This window comes from Oreochromis aureus, linkage group 6, assembly GCF_013358895.1.
Source record: "Oreochromis aureus strain Israel breed Guangdong linkage group 6, ZZ_aureus, whole genome shotgun sequence".
In the NCBI taxonomy this organism is placed as follows: Eukaryota; Metazoa; Chordata; class Actinopteri; order Cichliformes; family Cichlidae; genus Oreochromis; species Oreochromis aureus.
In genome coordinates this window covers 32,410,432-32,430,941 of record NC_052947.1, presented here as the reverse complement: position 1 = coordinate 32,430,941, position 20,510 = coordinate 32,410,432, and the positions used below count along the sequence as shown (strand labels likewise).

General features: G+C 39.6%; 3 protein-coding genes across 3 annotated transcripts; 2 read left to right on the top strand and 1 right to left on the bottom strand.

Annotated features, from left to right (window-relative positions):
• Positions 1-447: 447 nt before the first annotated feature.
• On the bottom strand, positions 448-7,141 carry pi4k2a (phosphatidylinositol 4-kinase type 2 alpha). The gene is made up of 9 exons (XM_031733745.2): positions 6,627-7,141; positions 4,596-4,796; positions 4,376-4,507; positions 3,804-3,957; positions 3,597-3,658; positions 2,297-2,396; positions 1,998-2,131; positions 1,829-1,888; positions 448-1,708 (listed from the first exon to the last, which is right to left on the bottom strand). The coding sequence occupies exons 1-9, from the start codon at positions 6,963-6,965 to the stop codon at positions 1,547-1,549; spliced, it is 1,344 nt and encodes a 447-aa protein (XP_031589605.1). The 5' UTR covers positions 6,966-7,141; the 3' UTR covers positions 448-1,546.
• A 2,710-nt stretch (positions 7,142-9,851) lies between these two features.
• On the top strand, positions 9,852-13,297 carry pgam1b (phosphoglycerate mutase 1b). Its single transcript, XM_031733742.2, has 4 exons — positions 9,852-10,272; positions 11,078-11,352; positions 11,467-11,647; positions 12,630-13,297. The coding sequence occupies exons 1-4, from the start codon at positions 10,134-10,136 to the stop codon at positions 12,797-12,799; spliced, it is 765 nt and encodes a 254-aa protein (XP_031589602.1). The 5' UTR covers positions 9,852-10,133; the 3' UTR covers positions 12,800-13,297.
• A 929-nt stretch (positions 13,298-14,226) lies between these two features.
• exosc1 (exosome component 1) lies at positions 14,227-19,928 on the top strand. Its single transcript, XM_031733744.2, has 8 exons — positions 14,227-14,286; positions 15,496-15,611; positions 15,796-15,870; positions 15,969-16,057; positions 17,756-17,789; positions 17,907-17,957; positions 18,407-18,491; positions 18,841-19,928. Exons 1-8 carry the CDS (start codon positions 14,259-14,261, stop codon positions 18,945-18,947), a joined length of 585 nt encoding a protein of 194 aa, XP_031589604.1. The 5' UTR covers positions 14,227-14,258; the 3' UTR covers positions 18,948-19,928.
• Positions 19,929-20,510: the final 582 nt, after the last annotated feature.

Genomic DNA, 20,510 nt, shown 5'->3' with positions numbered 1-20,510 from the left:
TAAATTAAGGGTGGAACAATTCTAGAGCCAAGGCCAAAATGCAAAATAGACTTCAAAAGTGCTGCCTGTGGTTCCCTCTCCACACAACTCGATACTCATGAGTAAGTGTTGTCAGATTAAAGTGTGCTAGACTGGCGTTAAAGGTTGTTCAAAATTCAGTGCAAATCTAACAGAATAATAAAGTTCATTATTTGTTCACGACTCAGTCATGATTTAAAAAAAAATGCTATCCATTAAAAAAAAAAAGAAAAAGAAAAAAAAAGCCATAAACTGAAAGTATAGTTTTGAAAAACTAACAAACTTTAGTTCTGGTTGAACATGAGCAAATTATTCTTGCAGTTCTTCTTATTTTTTTATTGTACATGTTCAATGACAATAAAGGGCTGTTCTATTCTTTTCTATTATAATAAGATCAATTATAATCAACAGTCACAAACACACAAATCGTCTGTATTAATGGAATATGTTTTAATTATAATCTATCATTAAATATTACATACAAATTATACAGTGCATTGCCACATTACATTTCATGTCAGTTCAGTACAGCAGAAAGTTATTTCTTTGTTTACTTAGGTCCACCTTGGAGACAGAAAATCAACTCAAACCAAGAGTCCAAAACAAAAGGAGCTGATGGACGAGCAACCACGACTCGCCTTTGTTTAGTTGCAGATGCAGTAATTTTGTTTTCTTCACCAAAGACTCAACTCCTCAGAGGGAGTAGGCATATTAGACGAGCCACTCAAACTCACACTTACCTTAACTTAACAAACAGTTAAGTTCTTAAACCAAAAGTACCTCAGCTTTTCTACATCAACCAAGATGACTTGCAGATCCTGATCTTAGGAGGAACCATGTGAAACCAGTTCACATGGTTGATGTTCATTGTGTAAAGGCATGCACACCACTGAGTGCCTGTTTCCTGAATCTGTAATACTTAGTCACAATGAACAACTTCTCTTATTTGTTAAAAAATAAAAGAAAAATAAAATGTCCATTTAGTGGCACAACTGCTTTCACCAACCCAGGGTTTTGAACTTTGTGGGAGGGAATATGCATGTGGATATTGAAGGATGGGAGATATGGAAAAAAGCAAACAAAACAAAACATGGAATGCAACACTTTCCATACAAAAACAACAGCATGAGAGGCTTCTGATGAGTGTGCATGTGCGTGAACAAACATTACGTGCACCCAGGAGTCCAACAGAAAAGTCACCTCACTGAAATCTTTCACAGGAAGGTACAAAATCTTCATCACATCATCAGTTTTTAAGCTGATCTCCACAAAAGGCACAGAAGTAAAACAGGGAAGATATGTTATGAAATTCTTCCTCTTTTGGCCTCTTCTTAACATTCACCAACTCACACTCTGCTACTGAATTACCCATAAGGAAAGGGTGGGAGATGTGAGGACTAATTCCATTTCAAGGAAAAAAAATAAAACCTGTGCCCTCAGGTTCTGCAGTGTCCTTCATCCAAACACAAATGTTCTTCATCCTTTTCTCGCTCCAGCTCCTTGTTGTTTCTCTTCTTCTGCTTCTTTTCTACCACCAGGTGAAGAAGGGTCTCCTGCTCTGGAAACTCTGAGTGTAAGACTCACTGTTTGCTCTCTGAGGAGCTCTGGCTGTTTCAACAATTACTGGAGGCATCTGGACCAACTGGAGGGGTGTTTTACCATCTTTCAGGGCTTGGCACAGGTTCAAGATCTTAGGATGCAAATTGAGAGATCTTAAACTCATACATATATTAAGAATCATTTCCCCTTTTTTTGTCTTCACCATTAGGTTTTGCTGTCTAGATAGACAATTTCAGAAAAGACAACTCACCTGTCCCCTCATAACAGCTACTTGTCTGTGAAACTGTCCTCTGTCGAAACCAGGATCTTTCTGTGAGACACAGTAGATAACACATGTATATACCATCCTCTCCATCCTTGTTTTCACTTCAAACTTCTCTCACATCATTCTAAGGCACAAAAAATTAATGATGACTTGCCTTAAAGAGTTCATAGAGGTCCTCTTCTAGGTCTTTGATGAAATTTGGGTCACTGAGTTTGGGAAGGACTAGTTCTCTGATTTCCTGGGAGAAAGGAACTTTGGCCTGGGGAAGCCATGCCCAGTAGAAGGGGTCTGTGATTGAACAAGGAAACATTCTCATTTAATATATTGCTTGTAAAGAGCTCAGCAGTTATTCGTGAAATCAAAATGAATGGAAAATTTACAAAATCTCTTTCTTTTCTCAAGGAAAGAATAACGTTCTTAAGTTGAATAATGAGTGGTTTAAACGGTGCTTACAAGCTCTCCAGGAGTCAGGGTGTTTCAGGGGGAATGCAAGGCCGTTGTCTATGGCTGCCAACTTGATGATAGGATCCTTTACTACCACCCAGTCTGTGTCCTGGACAGATAAAAACATAAATATAACAAAGACATATTTAACTACTGACCTTTTCAGGGGAAAGCATTTGGACTTCACAATGCAGAATGAGCAAAAACAATAACAACAACAACAAAAAAAGATAAACGATATTAAAATTGCAATGTTTAGCATTTTTTATGTTTTAATCCACTTATCTAACTGTTCTCACTGTTGAGACTTGGGTTGTAACCTATTCCAGCTGTCACTGGGCACAAGCTGAAGTACAACCCGAATACATCGCCAGTCTATTGCAGGGCTAAAAGAGAGAGACAACCACTGACTGTCGCATTCACACCTATGCCCGATTTAGGATAACCACTTAACCTGACATAAACATCTTTGGACCGTAGCCGGAGAACCCAAGAAGATTAAAGCAGGCACGGGGACAATAAACAGGCTGGTCCACAGCTGGTTAATGGTTTGGAACCCAGGACCTTATTACTGTGAGGCAACAGCATGCCACCCTCATTCTTCATATGTTAATGGATTATTTATTTATTGCAAGTATATGATTCTCATTTAATTCTAACAGGCTTGATTCACTGAGGGACCTTCACTTGATTTTGTTGCTCAAAAGCGAGGCATCTTTTTTCTTGCTAATGTAAGCTAATGCTAGCTCATCTGCTAATACCGATACTGATTTTTGGCGATTTAAAATTGAGATATATCGGCTGATAATTTTTATCTCCTTTCAGATACATGAAATATAAACAGATTTCCATAACATCTGTTATGTGTAGTTATTTATGAGTCCTTACTAAGACAATGAAACTGCAGTTAAAAAATAATCTTGTTTTAAGTTCGCAACAAGTCTGCCCAACTACAACTGCAATAATCAAACAGCACTTTAAGAGATATGTGCCTTTCTCTTAAAGTGCTACTACATGCAACAATACTAAGACCACATCTTGTACTACTATATTCATTTTCTCAGCCTCACTGTAGTTTAGACTGAGGAGTAGTTTATTGTCTTTTATTTAAAAAAAAAAAAAGAATAAAAAGATGCTCAGATCAGCTGGTTGGTTGATGTTTGTGTGGGCAACACATTTTGCCTACACGAAAAATGTAAATCGCTACCTGTGCTTTTCCTGACAGTTATAATTTAATTAGCATTTCTAAAAATTAATATTACAACCCTAAATGTATTTGCACGTAGGCTTTCGTGTGTGTGTTTCTCACCCGGTTTCCAACAGGGTCCATGGGACAGTCGTACTTCAGCAACCAGTTGTCATTTCCCCGGTCTGGGATGCAAAAAATATTCAAATTCACATAAACCCAATCCTAACCAAAACAGCACTACACGATCTGAAATAAGCACAATAAATTTTTTCAACAGAGATAAATGAGTTCACTCGGCTTTGTTTACTTATGGTTGTGAGTACGTACCTGTATTCCTGATAATATAATCAAGGACTACGAGCCGCTCAAACTGCAGTTGGAGCTGCCGGTTGGTGTTTTCGGGCAAAGGCTCTGCTTCAAACCTTCGCAGCCAGAAATCTGCATCCTTGTATCCGTCAACAAAGAGTTGAAAAGAGCCAACCTGTTGAAGCAGAAAAGTACCGCAAATTATAGACTTTCTGATAGATTTTGAAATCATTTTGCCAAGAAAGTTAAAAAGCCTACAACTCTTTATCTGAAATTACCTAAAATGGTATTTTATCCTTGGTAGTTTTTAAAAAAAAATATATATTCATGTGGGTTGATGACCATGTATAGATAATGTGACAGAACATCAGTGTATTTCCACTGCAGCTAAAACAGCATTTGACTTTCTAAGCTAGTCAGTAACAAACAACACGACGAACATGATTATTCACGTAAAACAAGCTTAAATCTCTTGACGAGAGTAACTGAACATTTCATAGAAATTTAAGAATATATTTAAGAGGATTTGTGGAATAATAAACAAATTAATAACTGAATAAAATGACTTGCATAAAACCAATGTATCAGATTACCTTGGGTGGCAGTCCAATCCTGTGAAAGCGCTGGCCCACTTTAGGCACCTTCTCCAAAGCTAGCCTTTTTCCTCGAGACTTGACCCTGTCTATGGCACTATAGTTGAATGTTTCACTTGCCAAATACACCACCTAAAAGTAGAAATTCGGAGTAAAAAGAGGGAATTTTCTTTCTAAACTGACCTTCTTAATGTGAAGACAGTGCCCTGGGAGTTTATACCTTGGTCCTGGGAACAATATTGAGCTCCAGTTTCTGATCAACCAGACTGGCCCCAGCCTCTGAGAGGTAGCCCTGGTTCAGGACCAAACAGTCACGGCCAAAACAGCAGGGACAACACAGTTTCTGGAGCCACTTGGTCCACTTGGGATTCAGCTGCCCATAGGGCTCTTCATTTTTAGGTTTGAACACACCAATTATCTTCTGCAAAGGGAGACAGAATGGAAGAAAAATAAAATAAATTGCAGATAAAGTGTCCCATGCAGAGAAGATAGAGTAAAAAGGGCATGTTTAAAAATATGTATGAGACAAACAGTAAAATTCAAAGACAATGTATTTCTTTTAATCTGACAGCAACACAGAATACAGAACAATAGAAAGCAGAATTATCCTGCAGAGTAGTTTAAATGACAAAACCCATTAACAACATGAACTGAAATTGTATACTGCAACCATATTATGGCTGAAATGAAACTATAACCTTTAAACTTCTTTTAAAAGCTACACAGGATGACAGTTTCACAGGATAGGCAAAGGCAGATTTTTGGTATGGTGGTTATAATTCTTTATAGAAGTCACATGTTACATTACATGGTGCGTATAGTGCATCTCATGCGCCAATTACAACATAAACCTTGGTCACTGAAGAGTTATATCCTCACAGGGAGCAAGCACATGACTACTAATCACGGTAGTGACTAAGGAAACTGGAGAGGTGGGGGTGAATGGGAGCAGCAGGTCACTGGATAAAAACCTCACACATTCAGCCTTAACAGGCCAAAGAAAGCAGCACAATAAAGCTGGTGTGATTAGACGGACAATGCATTTGTGTGGGTCCATTTCAAATGCCTTGAGGCACACTTCTCTTTTCTTAAACAACTTAACACACTGACAATAGGGAGAAACTGGGAGGAAGGTGTCAGTGAGCTGCTGAAGCTGGCTCTAATGATCAAACTTTAGAGTAACATCCGGAAAAAAGAAGCCTAAAAATCTTGTATGTTATTTGAATATGTGTTGCTGTCATCGGGACAGCTGGTCAGATACAGAGTCACAGATTACTTACACTAGCTGGGATGTAGATAATGAACATGTGTCAACACACTTACAGTAACAATGGCGATAAAAGCATTTGAGAAATAAGCAAGTAATTTGTTATAGGAGTTTTGCAATTGGTATATAACATTCATAGTTTTGGTTGAAGACAGATATATTTGTTGGAGGCGGCCTGCAGTGTGTATCTTATTTAGGGTGCTCTGATGTGCACTGCATAAGCTAAAAAGCACCATCAGTGTGGCCAGTAAAATAAAAAAGAATACCCCAGGCTCATTTGGGTTGTGTCTGTGTGATTTTTAATTAACCTCTTTTTCACTGATTTGGTGCATAAAAGAGTCCTGGCATTACTGGACCCAGTGTTGGAACCACTGACATCTGTGATTATGAGTAATTAAGTCAGAACTGAGTCCACACTGGCTCGTTCAGTGGTGCACTGGTTAACAATTCAAAGTTCCTTGTTCCAACTCCAGCCGGGGCCATTCTGTGTGAAGTTTACATGTTGTCACTGTGCCGCCGTGGGTTTCCTGTGGACACCTCACCCTTCTCTCACTGCACGTTAGGTGATTGCAAATTGGTAGTGTAGGTGAAATAGAGGTAAAGTGCTTAGAGAAAATAAATGTCTGAGAAGAAAACATGAGATGAGAAAGAAGAAAAAAAAACCCCTAAAGCCCCTCTTATGGAATCTCGGGGTATGTTTTATTTAAACTTTCTCTGTTGCATTGTATTATTCATACCAACCTCCCTTGCACATTCTCTTCAGTGTTTGGCTATTCGATTGGATGATAATTAGTTTATCTAGACTTACAGTGTATCTGCAAAGTCATCACGGGCTACTTGGACAAGGCCTTTCCTGGGACCAAGTGACAGTTCTCAAAACACTCTTAGGTGTTTTCAGACAACACCAACAACTCTTCGGGTTAAACAAATCCCTCAAATGACCGATCAGTTAAGAGGCAGATTTAAGTTAGCAGCTCTTCTTACCCCCTGTGAATCTTTGACAAAATAGCTCCCACTGGAACCCTGATAGATCCTCTCGGGGTAGATCCCCTCCTCTATAGCTCGTTCGGCCTTTCGGATGATCTCCCTGAACTCGGGATCTTCTGGGAATTCATTCCTGTGCGCCTCCCGTGGCGTGTTTCCACGGTCTCGATCCAGAAGCGGCTGTCTCTCTCGATTGCGCCCCGGACTGCCGGCCGTGATGCGCACCACGGAGCCCGGCGTGCTTCCAAACGCGCCCCGGGGACTGGTGGGCTCCGTGGGGCAGTAGGTGAAATCGCCCGAGTCCCGGAGCGGAGAGACAAGCGGACTCGTCTCGTCCATGACTTGGGAGGTAGACGAGAAGTTCCTTTAACTCCTAATGATGGATGCAGAGAGGAAATAGAAGACAGAAAAGAAAGTGGAACCGATGTTTTGTTAGCTAGCACTGAGGATTGCTAACAAGGAACAAGGAAAAAGGGAAAAAAAATCAGATGATCGTCAGCTTCCGGGAAGAGGCGGGACCCGTGAAGTGTTTTGATCTGTAACCAATCAGCGTGCAAATAGCCACTTCACCAAGCTAATCTGTTGCAGTGATTGGACAGAATAATTCCGCCCACGGAAAGCACGTGAGAGAAAAGTTAACCCAATCAATTAACCCCACAAAAAAGCCTTTGATAAACATGTTCTGTGTTTTTTTTTTTATCACGGGGCCTTTTTAGGATGTTATCAGACTGCGTTATAACAGTTTTACTTGTAGATGTCGGTAAATTCTGCCAGACTGATAAAAAAAAGGACTTATATTTAGATTCAAGTACTGCATGAAAACGTTTTCAATTTAATTAAGGGAACATGATGTGTCATTTCTAATGATTTCTGGTGATATGTTTCTAATGTAAAAAAAACATTTAACAATCAGGCAATGGGTCACAGTTCAACATATACTGAAATATAACCAACAATTCATTCTTCTTCTTATTTTATACTATCATGCATATCTATGATTTACTCTTTTGTCTTGTCTTGTTTGCCTAGTGTGGGTTAACATATTCACCTAACACCCAGAAGACCTGGTGGCAGGGCATCTGGAGGAAAAAACCTGTTTCAAATGAGAATATACACTTCCATATGTTGTGGCAACCTCTTGCAAATAAGGATTCAGCTATAAAAAGCAGCACCATCATTATTTTGTATTTTTTGTCTGGTTTAGACTTAGAGACATACCTTATTTACCACTTTCCACATGTCCTTAAGGTCCTCTCTCAGCCCTTGATATCATTTGGTATAGCTACATTTATCACTGTGCCACCGCTACTCCCAAGTTATAGCCTGTGCAAAGGTGCCCCGGAGACTATCCAACAGGATATAGAAGGATGTAATGTGCCAGCTGAGCTGGTATACACTGAGATGGAAAACCAAGTGGGTGGGATAGTGTACAGGAAAATCTTTTAAACATATGAATTAGAAGTCTTCAACTCCTGATGGGAGATGACGCTGAAGATGGTTGGGGACACCAGCACTAAGGTACTGTAGGACTTCAAGTTCCAGACAGACAAGCAGTTGCTGGTGCTCCCAACCACACATAGTGATGGCTGACAAGGAACAGAAGACTGCAGCTGTGACAGATGTGGCAATCTCGGTTGAAAGTAACATCAAGAAAAAGGAGCACAATAAAAAAGAGAAGCACCAAGGGCTAAAGGAAAACTGGAACAGATGTGGAAGTCCAAAGTGGTTCCAGTGATAGAATAGAATAAAAGCATTTGGAACTAACTCCAAGCTGGAAGAGCGGCTCTAACAGATTCAATCAGAGGTCTCTGTCTTGTCTCAGAACTGCTGAGATACAACACAGAACCTTCAAACTCTCAGGCCTAGAGGATTGAGAAACAGACACATAGCACCCCCTACAGGGGTGACAGGGAGATGCCTTCTCCGTGCTTTATTGGAAAAGACAAATGTATATGCTCTAAATTTTCGGTGGGGGATGTCCACTGTGTGTCCCTTTACCTATAGATGGTATTATAGGTTTCATCAAAAGTGACGTGTATCTGCTGGTATATGTGCACTCATTTGCCACATCTCACCCTTTGCTCCTGTTGTTAGAATGGATGCTATCCATTATAAGAAGAAGGCTTAATATCTTGATTAGGGGGTGTTAAAATCTGAACCTTTCTAAATTTAGTGTCACACTGAACATTTGAAGACAACAAAGTGTGGTTTAAATGTGGGTACACTAAGTGCACACTCATCACACAACTACCACATCTCAGTGTGATGAATGTCTGAAAATCCCAGTGAGTAACAGGAAAACCCAACTCACATCTCAGGGTTTCTATCCGTGAATGATTCCTTATTTAAATATATTCAGTTTAAAACGATTTTATATTAAGTTTAAAATATTAATGATAAATAATAAATCATGTAATCACATATAAATAATATATTGTCATTTGAGAGAGCTCTCAAATGGGAATCTGGGAGTTAAAAGAGAAAATAAGGTGACAATATTGACTCACCTTTTGTATCAGTGACTGATTTTTATAACCCAACAGGTGTTTTAGATTTCACACAATAGTTCTGCTGTCATTTTGTTTACTTTTACTGGTAATCTATATTTTTCTAAATATGTGATGTATCATTAATATCATACTAGTGGTGTTTTAGTGGTGTTTCTAAAATTTTCTTTTTCATCTTAATAAAGTGCACAAATATCTATAACATCTTTGATGCATTTAAGTAAATTGTCTACAGTGACCTAAAGAATTATGAAAGTAACCGATTATCGCGTTTTTGACAGTGGCAAGAGAAACTATGTAGACTAGGAGCTTTGAGATTATGGCACAGTCTTATGTTTCGATTATGTTTCACAAATGCTAATTAACTAATGGTTCTATCTTAAATATGATCAATCTTTCGCTCTCCGTGTATTTATACACCACTACAGAGTAGTGTATAAATTCAATAACCAGTAACTAGATTTAATCAACAGTAACAAATTTGAAACTTGTGTGCATGTGTGTCTCCCTCTGCTCTCTTCTCTTCCCACTCATTAAACTGAATTGAATAGATGTTTCTAATTTAGTGAGAATATGCGATAAATGACTTTTTTCAATGATTAAAGTGATCATTCATGATTTTTTTTTTTTTTTACAGGCACGTGTTAACTTGATGCACAAAAGCCGGTGTGGACGTGCCGCTGTGCGCATCTTCCTGCCTCCCTCCTCCTCCGTTGAACGCAGCACGCCTTCTGATTGGTGGAAACTAGCAGGAAGCGAGGAAGAGGACTCAAATCGTGAGGACTGTCAAACTGGGCTAGTCGCTAACCTTCCGCAGTAGCAGACCTGCCATCACTCGAGCTCACGTAAAGCAATCACCGACCTGTTGCTGTGTAGGAACTTTCAGGGTTTCGGTGAAGTACGGGGAAATCTGAGAGCGTTGCTGCTGCTGCTGCCTTTTAGGAGGAGTCACTTTCCCCGAAGTTCCCGGAAATACAGCGTAGAGGGCATTGGTGTGAGGATGGCTGCGTACAAGCTTGTGCTGATCCGCCATGGAGAGAGCTGCTGGAACCAGGAGAACCGCTTCTGCGGCTGGTTCGACGCGGACCTGAGCGAGGCCGGGGAGCAGGAGGCAAAGCGGGGAGGACAGGCCTTGAAAGGTACGGTATCAGAAAATGTCATCGGGCCTAATAGGGCTTTATCTCGGTCACTGGATTAAGCCAAGGCAAGCCGGTGCTTACGCAACTTTGTTGAATGGGGAAACCGTTAGTAGGCCCAGTGGGGCAGAAGGGATGGAGTCATTCCACGGTTTGTTCCGCAGTCTGCTGGGCCACACGGTCACTGCTTCAAATTAAATGCTACTGGAGTTTTTTTTCCATTAGCTTCCCTCCCACCAGGGCAGACAGTTTGGCGCCTCCTGGTGCAGCAGTACAGCCTCTAATTTTAATTCAAAGGAAGCAATTCTTATTTGTGGTGTTCTTTAACCACAGAGGTATTTAGGAGAGTCCTAATGTGATTAATTTAGCGTCTTTGACGTTTTAAGAGTGTTTGTATTTATTGAAATGGTTTTTTTTCCTAAGGAATAAGCTTATTAATTAAAACTGGAGCATAAAAACCAGGCCAAAGATGCTTTTATTTCCAGAGGAGGGCAGAATATTACTGTTTGCTGAGTCATCATGCTGGATTTTGTGGGGTTAGGTGGACGGAACAACACAATTTATTTATTTATTTTTTTAATGACCTAAAAATCCCAAACAGGCACATCTTGCAGTGTTAAGTTTGCCAGTGCCTTGCGGCCCCTGACCAAGCAAAATCAGAAGCAATTGATAAAAGAGGGGCAATAAAACATGAAGGTATCTATTATTTGATCCAGTGAACGGTAGCTGCAGTAGTATTCCTTCATGAAAAATATGACAAGCTGTTTTGAAATGCACATTTCTAAATGTCATCTCTGTTTCCCTTCAGATGCTGGCTATGAGTTTGACATTTGCTACACATCTGTCCTAAAGAGGGCCATCCGCACTCTGTGGTTTGTCCTGGATAGCATCGACCAGATGTGGCTGCCTGTCCACCGGACCTGGCGCCTCAACGAGCGTCACTATGGTGGTCTGACTGGGCTGAACAAGGCTGAAACGGCAGCCAAACACGGGGAAGCCCAGGTCAAGATCTGGAGGCGTTCTTTTGACATTCCTCCCCCACCTATGGATGAGGGACATGACTACTATCAGACCATAAGCAAGGTATAAGCAGTTCGGGGAAATTGTGACAAGTTGACTCTTTTCGTTATTGCATCAATGTAACCCTGCGTTGCTGAAACTATTTTGACAACACCGACTTCTTCTTTTTCCCTGTAGGACCGACGTTATGCTGACCTGACAGAGGATCAGCTCCCTAGCTGTGAGAGTCTTAAGGACACCATTGCTCGGGCACTTCCTTTCTGGAATGAAGAGATTGTTCCACAGATCAAGGAAGGAAAGAGGGTGTTGATTGCTGCCCATGGCAACAGTCTCCGCGGCATTGTCAAGCACCTGGAGGGTAAGGAAAAGAGGAGAAACTTGTGAAACATTTCTCAGCACTAAAAACACCTTTCAGTGTTATTTCACTTACTATGAGTCAACAATGAATTGGGGTACCCGCTAAACCTTCATAAAGGCCTACATATGAACTTGATATCATCCATTTGGGTTTTAGGGAAGTCAGAAATTACCTTATAGACAAGAGCGTAGAGTGCTAAGTTATTAGCTGTTGCAGTGGCTTAACTAGCAGATAGTTATTGGTCTAGGTGGCCACCGCATGTGAATTAATGTGACTACATTCCTAGTGGGGATAGGTTAATTGGATAAACCAAATTGCCACTAGGTGTGAATGTGCGAGCGAATGTGAGTGTGAATGGTTGTCTGTCCTTGTGTGTTGGCCCTGCGACAGACTGGCGACCTGTCCAGGGTGTACCCCGCCTCTCGCCCCATGACAGCTGGGATAGGCTCCAGCGCCCCCCGCGACCCTGAAAAGGAGAAGCGGAAGCGAATGGATGGATGGATGGATGGATGGATGGATGGATGGATGGACATTCCTAGTAGTGCAAACTTATGACTGTGATAACTTTAGAGTTACACAATGTTGGTTTTTGAAATTATACCATAGAGGCATCTACTAAAAATCTCAGGCAAGTTCGAGTCCTGGTGACCTTGAGTTTGAATCTGTGACCTTGAACTCAAAGTCAAGGTCATAGGTCACATTTTCTGAAAATTATGTAAATGCAATAACTCAAGAAGGAAGTCACCTAAGATTTTCAAATTGATACTATTTCTGCATCTACTAGCAGGCTGAGGGATAGGCAGTATTTTCTGTTCCAAGCAGGTTTATTTTAGTTCTTAAGTTGTGAATTTTAACATAAGAGTTTAACAATCATGTGTTTGTCATACAAAGCTACCATCTGCTGTCAAACATTTTAACGCGGTCTAAAGCAGCAGCTACATGCAAATGAATTACAGCTCTGTGTCTGTCATTTTTTTCATAGGTATGTCAGAGGAGGCCATCATGGAGCTGAACCTGCCCACAGGCATCCCCATCGTGTATGAGCTGGACAAGAACCTGAAGCCTATTGGGCCCATGCAGTTCCTGGGAGATGAGGAGACTGTAAAGAAAGCCATGGAAGCTGTGGCTGCTCAGGGCAAAGCCAAGAAATAGACTTGTCCTTCCTTTGGGAGTAAAGATCAATCATCTGCTTTTTTTTTTTTTTTTTTTTTCCCCATCAAGTTGTGAAAGGGTCATTTACTGTTTGTGTCATCACAGATTTGAGCACAGGTAGACACAGAATGTGCACTTTATCTTAATACCACCCACTTTTCACAAAAATGTACAATCTGATGTTTAATTTGACTGCTCTTTACTTTGTTACATACTGAAACATGCATTTCATTATTAGACTGTGGATATCAGTTGTAATGTGGTTTAAGCACTGACCAAATATAAATTGGGGACCAGCAAACAGACTACCCCAGCAGAGTTCCAAGTATTCTTTCCAATTTACAATCCATGTAGATGAAGTGCAGCAGAAGCAGGAAAAACCAAAAGTTACACTGGCTTTGTTAAAGAGAGAGCAGATTTGCTCTAGACTGCTGAATATTGTTTGCTGTGGCATTGTGCTTAAAAATGAATAAATGTTGTGAGTCATTATGCAGTGTACTGTGTGTGATGTCATTTTTTTTTTTTTTTTTTTTTTTTTCCAGGACAACTGCACTTTTTTTTATATGGTAATTGAGAAATTTGTCTCAGTAAAAGGCAAATATTGAAATGCACTTTATCCAGTTCCCTCACTAAGTAAATGCAATTGGCAGAAATGAAAAGTTTGTTTTAATTCCCTTATGTGACAGTCCCTGTTTCTCCCTTTTCTGTCACAGTAACTGCTACTTCAGCAGCTGTTCTGTTGGTTAAACATATTTGTATTTCTTATATGCATCCATAGATTAGCACATTTCACAGGAGACTCAGATACTTAGTTTTGTAAACTGCAACCAATCCAAAATGTGAGAGATTGTTTTAGTTTGTGGGATGGGGGCAAGTCTTTTTTTTATTTTCTCGAAGGTTTGAGATGCACCGTAACAGGACTATGATAAACATGATTTTGAAGAAATGGCTGCTCGGTGGCAATTTTCCGATTATATGACGCTTTTAAAACCATGCTCAGAGAAACAGATTTTGAATAAAAGAATCGACAATTTCCCTACAATGTAAATTAAATTGTAATTAAATTTACAATGTAAATTAAATTTACATTGTAGGGAAGTAATAAACCTAGGAAATCCCAATACTGGAAGTAGCTAACTTTCATAGCAGAGGTGGGTAGATTGATACCAATATCGATAGTATCAATAAGAATGCTGGTACTGGTGTCCGATACTTTAGTATCAGATTGCTACCAAATTTTGCAGTATCTCGCAGCAGTATTTCATAATTATCTGACCATATATGACTTATTCAATCATATAGTAATGCACACATGGCACGTACCCGCCCATGTGTGGCTCAGCAATCATGGCGGATCAACGCATTTCGTTCCGCTGACGCTGAGTGACACTGACCAATCAGAATCTTTCCGAGCCCTTAGTCCTAACCAATAGGCTGCCTACGTACACCTCTCGAAAACATGTCGCCGATGAAGCTGTGCGTTCCCGGTGAGTCCAGTAAATTCGTATCTAAAAGCGCTTAAAAACTAAATATACCGGTGTGTAGATTGTATGTTGGGATATGTAGACAGCTTTAACAGCTTTAGCGTCATTTTCTATTAGAAAAGGAAGTTAAACTGCATTCTGAGCGTGTGAAACCCTGGTGATTATTTCCAGCTGCCATGCGTGGAGTGGGCTTTGGCTTCCCGTACTTGTAAGGCTGTAGTAACTTATTTTACAATCAATCACCTGTTGGATCAGCTGACTGTCAGATGGAGTCGGGGTTTTCAGGCCTACCGTATCATGGTCTTTTACCGTATTTGCAGGGCTGTGAGTTACTGACTTTGGCTTTCCACGGCTGATGAGATCCGATCCTCAGCCCTGCCCATCTCCTCGGGCAAGATAACGCATTCCTGAGCTTTGTTTTGTCACACCCGTGGGAAAGCCGCAGGTCTATCCGGCGCATGGCAGTAGTGAACCTTAAATGAGTTGTCTGCAGGAGTAACATTTAACTTCATTCTAATTACGGTTGAAAGAGCACAAAGTAGCAAGATAATTAATTGTAGTGCAAGAAAAATGAAGGGTAGTATTGTGTCACATGACATAAATTATGTTTTGTGTTTTAATCTTCTTGTCCATGATGTGTTTTGTGCTTAAGGTTTGCAGATACACTGTTAGTCCCACAATGCTGTTACATCAAAGTATCCTCAGTTAGTCTCTCAGATTCAGTTAGCAGATGATAACCAAAATAAGGGAAACTATTATTATTTTTGTTATTCTTTAGTTATATATTATATAGTCTATGTTCACCATTGTAACAAAATATTCTGTTATAATGGTGGATGCTTATATTAAACATGGACAACGTTTTAAATAATGATATGTACAGATCATCCCTGTAAGCCAGTAGCTCAGGCTTCAGACTCTACTGAATGCTAAGTTTCATTTTTTTTTCTACTTATGGATCTTTGTTATGTCCTCAAGAGAGGGAGGATGTTCAATTTGTCTGTTTGTGAAGGGAAGTCAGTCAGATAAAGATGGTTGATGGAGATGTGAAACGGCTGGGTTCAGACATGGAGCAAAGCCCAGTATAAGATAAAGATTATTTTTGGTGATGACTCATGCAAAGATGTTTTTATTTTAATTCTTTTTTTAGAAGGAACAGTGCATCTCCAGAACCCAAACACTAACACATCTGTGTCTTTTTTTTATACTTAGGTGACAAACTATGCAGCGCAGAAGACTGTATTCCTGGCACAGGAGTATACCTGCGACATGGCTACATATACTCGTCACTAGCAGGCTATGTGCTCAGGAAGAATGAGGGAGAGGAGGTGAGGGGTGTGGGTAAGACAGGGGAGGGGAAAGTTTGTTCAGCAGTGAGACAAGTACAAATGCCAGACTAAAGGTATTTTTGCAATGTCTTTTGATGTGAGTAAGCGAACTAGTTTTGTAATTGTCTAAGGTGATATGTACATCATATGGATAACTTCTACTGGGATTATTTTGTCTCCTTAGTTACCAGTGATTTCAGTTGTGAGGGAAACCGAAACACAACTGCTGCCAGATGTAGGAGCAATAGTCACCTGTAAGGTATGCAATAGAATAAGAAACTGTTACTATCGCTGCATGTTCTGAGTAAATAATCTTGCACAGTTTACAATCTGTTCTATTTATTTTTCATTTAACAGGTAACCAGCATCAATCCCAGATTTGCCAAAGTCCACATCCTTTATGTAGGATCCACCCCACTGAAGGACCGCTTTAGAGGCACGATCAGGTAACCACAAAATCTGAGCCAGTTTTTGTCTAATATTTTATTGTAGACTGTTCAGTACAATTCAGTTTTATTTATACAGCATCAAATCACAATAACAATTGCTTCAAGGCACTTTATATTGTAAGGTAAAGACCCTACAATAACACAAAGAAAACAGAGAAAACCCCAACAATCATATGATCCCCTATGAGCAAGCACTTTGGCGATAGTGGGAAAGAAAAACTCCCCTTTAACAGGAAGAAACCTCCAGCAAAAACAGGCTCAGGAAGGGTGGCCAATAAGATAAGATGAGGACTGATTATTCAAGACCTTGTATGTGAGGAGCAGGATTTTCAATTCAATTCTGGATTTAACAGGGAGCCAATAAAGAGAAGCCAATATACGAGAAATATGCTCTCTCTTTCTAGTCCCTGTCAGTACTCTCGCTGCAGCATTTTGGATTAGCTGAAGGCTTTTCAGGGAGGTTTTAGGACATCCTGATAATAACGAATTATAGTAGTCTAGCCTAGAAGTAATAAATACATGAACTAGTTTTTCAGCATTAGTCTGAGACAGGATCTTTCTCATTTTGGAAATGGAAGAAAGGCGTCTCACATTTTTGTTTAATATGTGCATTAAAGGACATATCCTGGTCAAAAATCAATCCAAGACTCCTCACAGTGTTACTGGAGGCCACGGTAATGCCATCCGGAGTAAGCATCTGTTAGACACTGCATTTCAAAGATTGTTAGGACCGAGTACATTAATCCCAGTTTTATCTGAATTTAGAAACAGAAAATTAGAGGTCATCCAGGTTTTTATGTCGTTAAGACATTCTTGTAGTTTAACAAATTGTTGTGTGTTATCTGGCTTCATAGATAAATGAATGAATAGATAAAGTTTAGTGTTATCTGCATAACGTGAAAATAAGTGAAAATGTATGCTGTCTTCTAATGGTACTGCCTATGGGAAGCAAGTATAATGTAAACAGAATTCTAGAATGGAACCCTGTGGAACTCCATAGTTAACCTTCCTATCTGAAGAGGACTCATAAGAAGCTCATTTGTAACCTTCACTGAAGCTGATTCTGTAAAGAAACTGTTAGAAATAGCAGGTGAAGTAAGAATGAAGAAGCCTTTTTAAAGTTGCTGCTATCCTATGATTGGAACTAAACATAAAAATAGTAATTACTGCATCCAGATTTTAAGATGAATTCAAAAACATATTTTTTATTGGTTTTTTTCAAAATAAAAATTAATCTAATTGTAATTCTCAGCAGTACTTGTCCAGCTAGTCTTTTTCCAACTCAAACTGATAAGTTGATTTAAAAACAACGAAATAAACTCATTAAAGTCTCTACATATGCATGCCAAACCTTCAGACTGCTAATCGTGTGAGATGGGCCTGAGGCAGCCAAAAGCAGGACCTGTTTTGAGGAGGTGGTTGTAGAAAATGAAGGTGGAGCAGTAGCATTGACAGCATTGCTAGACTCAGAATCAGCGCTAGGGTTGCTACGGGTTTCAAAATATTATATTGTCGAGCAAGTTTTAAAAGTAATTTTAACAGAAGTATTTTCTTTCATTTTGCTTTGCTGAGCGAGATGCTCATAGCCACCACCATACAGATCTAACTCCAGCGTGAGGCGGTGTTTTGTGGACATAATATGGATATGCACAAAATTCTGGCCTAAACACAAACTCACTCTCTGTTTCTCTACAGAAAAGAAGATGTGCGTGCAACAGAGAAAGACAAGGTCTGTTTGATTTCCTGTTTTCCACTCACATCTTTTATTAGTTTCTTCTGCATATAATAATTTTTATTAAAATAAGGTGACATGTTTATTGGTAACCATTTTTCTTCCTGGTTACAGGTAGAGACATACAAAAGCTTCAGACCCGGTGACATCGTCTTGGCAAAAGTTGTATCCTTCACATTCTTATGCCGACACTGGTGGTTTTCAACCAGCGCATGCTTGTCATTTCTTTTTTCAACATTTACATAATTGTGGATTCATAACTCTGAATTCATTTCCAAGGCTGAGACTGTCAACACCAAGTTCCTCTTTTTTTATTTCCAAATGTGCTTGAGGGAGAATATTTGTCATAGTCAAAATAACTCCTGTGCCAAAAATGTTAATAAGAGTGAATGATGAATGTCTGTGGAAAGTATGCAGGTCTTATGTAACTTTTATTTCTTCCTGGAAACACATCAGGTCACCAAGACAGAGCTTAAAAAACAAAAACAAAATGTGATGTGTGACATGTAAACGTTTCATCAACTGCCTTTACAAATTCACTCGTCCACTTCTGGAATAAGAATTATTAAATCCTGATTTGTATGCATTGATAAACCTTGACCTGACCATGTCAGATTTCTCTCGGTGATGTTCAGTCTAACTACCTGTTGACAACAGCAGAAAATGAACTGGGAGTGGTCGTTGCACACAGTGAAGCAGGTAAATATCAAATGCATAAAATGGCCTTTAAATCTTGAAGCGCTGGAGAATTCCAGCACCGTGCTGCACAGAATACTAGCACCCTGTTGGACCACAAGGTGGCGCTATCTGCTGGATTATCTTTCCACGGAAAAGCATTTCTGTTAGGTTTGTTATTGCCACTTGAAGACTGACAACACAATTGAATTGCTAGACTAAACTACTAAACTACTACTGCTTTTTGCAGAATTATAACTGTGTTTAAGTATCAAAATGCCTGATGTGCTAATCTGTTAGCAGTGAAGAAATTCATTGTTGGTTAATAATGTAATGTTGATGTATTTTTCCACTCTGTTTTTCTGTAACCCAGGTGCTCAGATGGTTCCCATCAGCTGGTGTGAGATGCAGTGCCCACTTACGCACTCCAAAGAGTTCCGTAAAGTAGCGCGAGTGCAGCCCGAGTACCTACAAGCATGAGAGTCTGGAAATTCCTTCCTATCACAAGGAACCATCATCACAACAAACGCACAACCCCGCCCACCTGCCCTTCAGTCACTCCTGTCGAGTAGTTTCCCAGCTCTGTTTTTCAATGGTATCTGAGTAATGATTCACAGATTACTTCTGGTTTCGCGTGTCTTAAGTGTTTTGCAAAAAGCTGTCTTTCATCTGTCCATGCTGTTCATTTAGTTATCTTTTTATTGTGTTGGATTAAAACCAACTTAGGAAAAAAGTGGATAAATTCCAAACAATACCAGGTGTTGTTAAATCCACATGCCAGTAATGTGGGTGTGAAAAATTGCCTTTAAATTTTCTGACGGCAATCATATTAGAACTGTATCAGTTCACTCAACATGTTGCATCGCAGCTGCCAAACTGTCACAAACCTGAAAACCAAATTTAGCAACTAACCAGATGCAGGAGTCACTTAGTTTTACTGTTAAGTATTACAGTTAGAAATGTGGCAGGTCATCGGGTTGGTTAATCGATAAATGGATGGATCTTTGACGTAAAGACAAAACTGGACTCTTTTATATCCATTTTATATCTGAAGAGATGAAAAAAGGGACCCTGATCCAACCAGAAATACTACATAGGTAGCAATGTAGTTTTTCTGTTGAGATATCCATGCAACTAACCTGATTGGCCACCCCTCCAGGCCGTGTTCATGAAACTGAAAGACTTTGAGCTGAAAAGACTCTGAGCTCTTTTTTTTTTTTTTGTTCCTTTACAACTTTTCAGTTTCTAGTAAAATAAATGTGATTAAAAGAACGGAATACTGAAGTACTGCATACGATAGTCAGATATTTTTGATTTCCAGCATATTAACTCAAAGATTATAAGCGAAAAACAAGAAAGCAGTAATACTTACATTTTCTTTGATTTAAACTGGACTTCTCTTATTCTTTCTTTACTGTACAGAAGATGTGCAAGAATGAAATAAAACGACTATCCAAACCATCTGTGCAAGGTTTCCTCTTTACGCACATTCATAAGATCACAATGAGAATTTTGATTACTTTCACATTGCTTTGCAAATTAAAATCATTTGACAATTATTATATTGTCTTTTACAATTTAGTGGCCCATCCTTTTGCAAACAGACCGTTAATACATTTAACTGTCAATATATTCTAACTGAACACTTTCTCAGGTACACCATGCTGGCACTGGGTTCATCACCCCTTCTGGCTTCTCAACTGCCTTAATTCCTTTTAACATAGAATCTACCAGGTGTTCAAGCCGTTCCTCAGATTTTGGTTAATGTTAACATGACATCATCATGAAGTTTCTTCAGATTTCTCTGCTGCACATCCATGACAGTGAGTTCTGTATTCCGTGACATCCCAAAGGTGCTCTTTTGGATTGAGTTCTTGGAAATTGCATGTTCATGTTCAAGAATCCAGCTGAGATTGTTTTAATTTTGTGACATGGTGTGTTAGCCTGCTCTTATCCTGGTACACTCTGATCATAAAGGGTTGGACATGGTCAGGAACAATACTCAGTTGGTACCAAGAGGCCCAAAATGTGCCAAGAAAATAT

What these genes read in the sequence shown, in the direction of transcription:
- pi4k2a (XM_031733745.2), bottom strand. Translation starts at nt 6,965, where the DNA reads ATGGACGAGACGAGTCCGCTTGTCTCTCCGCTCCGGGACTCGGGCGAT. An exon ending in ATATTGTTCCCAGGACCAAG is followed by an intron (nt 4,508 to 4,595) that starts GTATAAACTCCC and finishes TTCTACTTTTAG; the next exon opens with GTGGTGTATTTGGCAAGTGA. An exon ending in CCCTGACTCCTGGAGAGCTT is followed by an intron (nt 2,132 to 2,296) that starts GTAAGCACCGTT and finishes GTTCAATCACAG; the next exon opens with ACCCCTTCTACTGGGCATGG.
- pgam1b (XM_031733742.2), top strand. Translation starts at nt 10,134, where the DNA reads ATGGCTGCGTACAAGCTTGTGCTGATCCGCCATGGAGAGAGCTGCTGG. An exon ending in GGGAGGACAGGCCTTGAAAG is followed by an intron (nt 10,273 to 11,077) that starts GTACGGTATCAG and finishes GTTTCCCTTCAG; the next exon opens with ATGCTGGCTATGAGTTTGAC. An exon ending in CATTGTCAAGCACCTGGAGG is followed by an intron (nt 11,648 to 12,629) that starts GTAAGGAAAAGA and finishes TTTTTTTCATAG; the next exon opens with GTATGTCAGAGGAGGCCATC.
- exosc1 (XM_031733744.2), top strand. Translation starts at nt 14,259, where the DNA reads ATGTCGCCGATGAAGCTGTGCGTTCCCG. An exon ending in GATGAAGCTGTGCGTTCCCG is followed by an intron (nt 14,287 to 15,495) that starts GTGAGTCCAGTA and finishes TTTTATACTTAG; the next exon opens with GTGACAAACTATGCAGCGCA. An exon ending in GGAAGAATGAGGGAGAGGAG is followed by an intron (nt 15,612 to 15,795) that starts GTGAGGGGTGTG and finishes TTGTCTCCTTAG; the next exon opens with TTACCAGTGATTTCAGTTGT.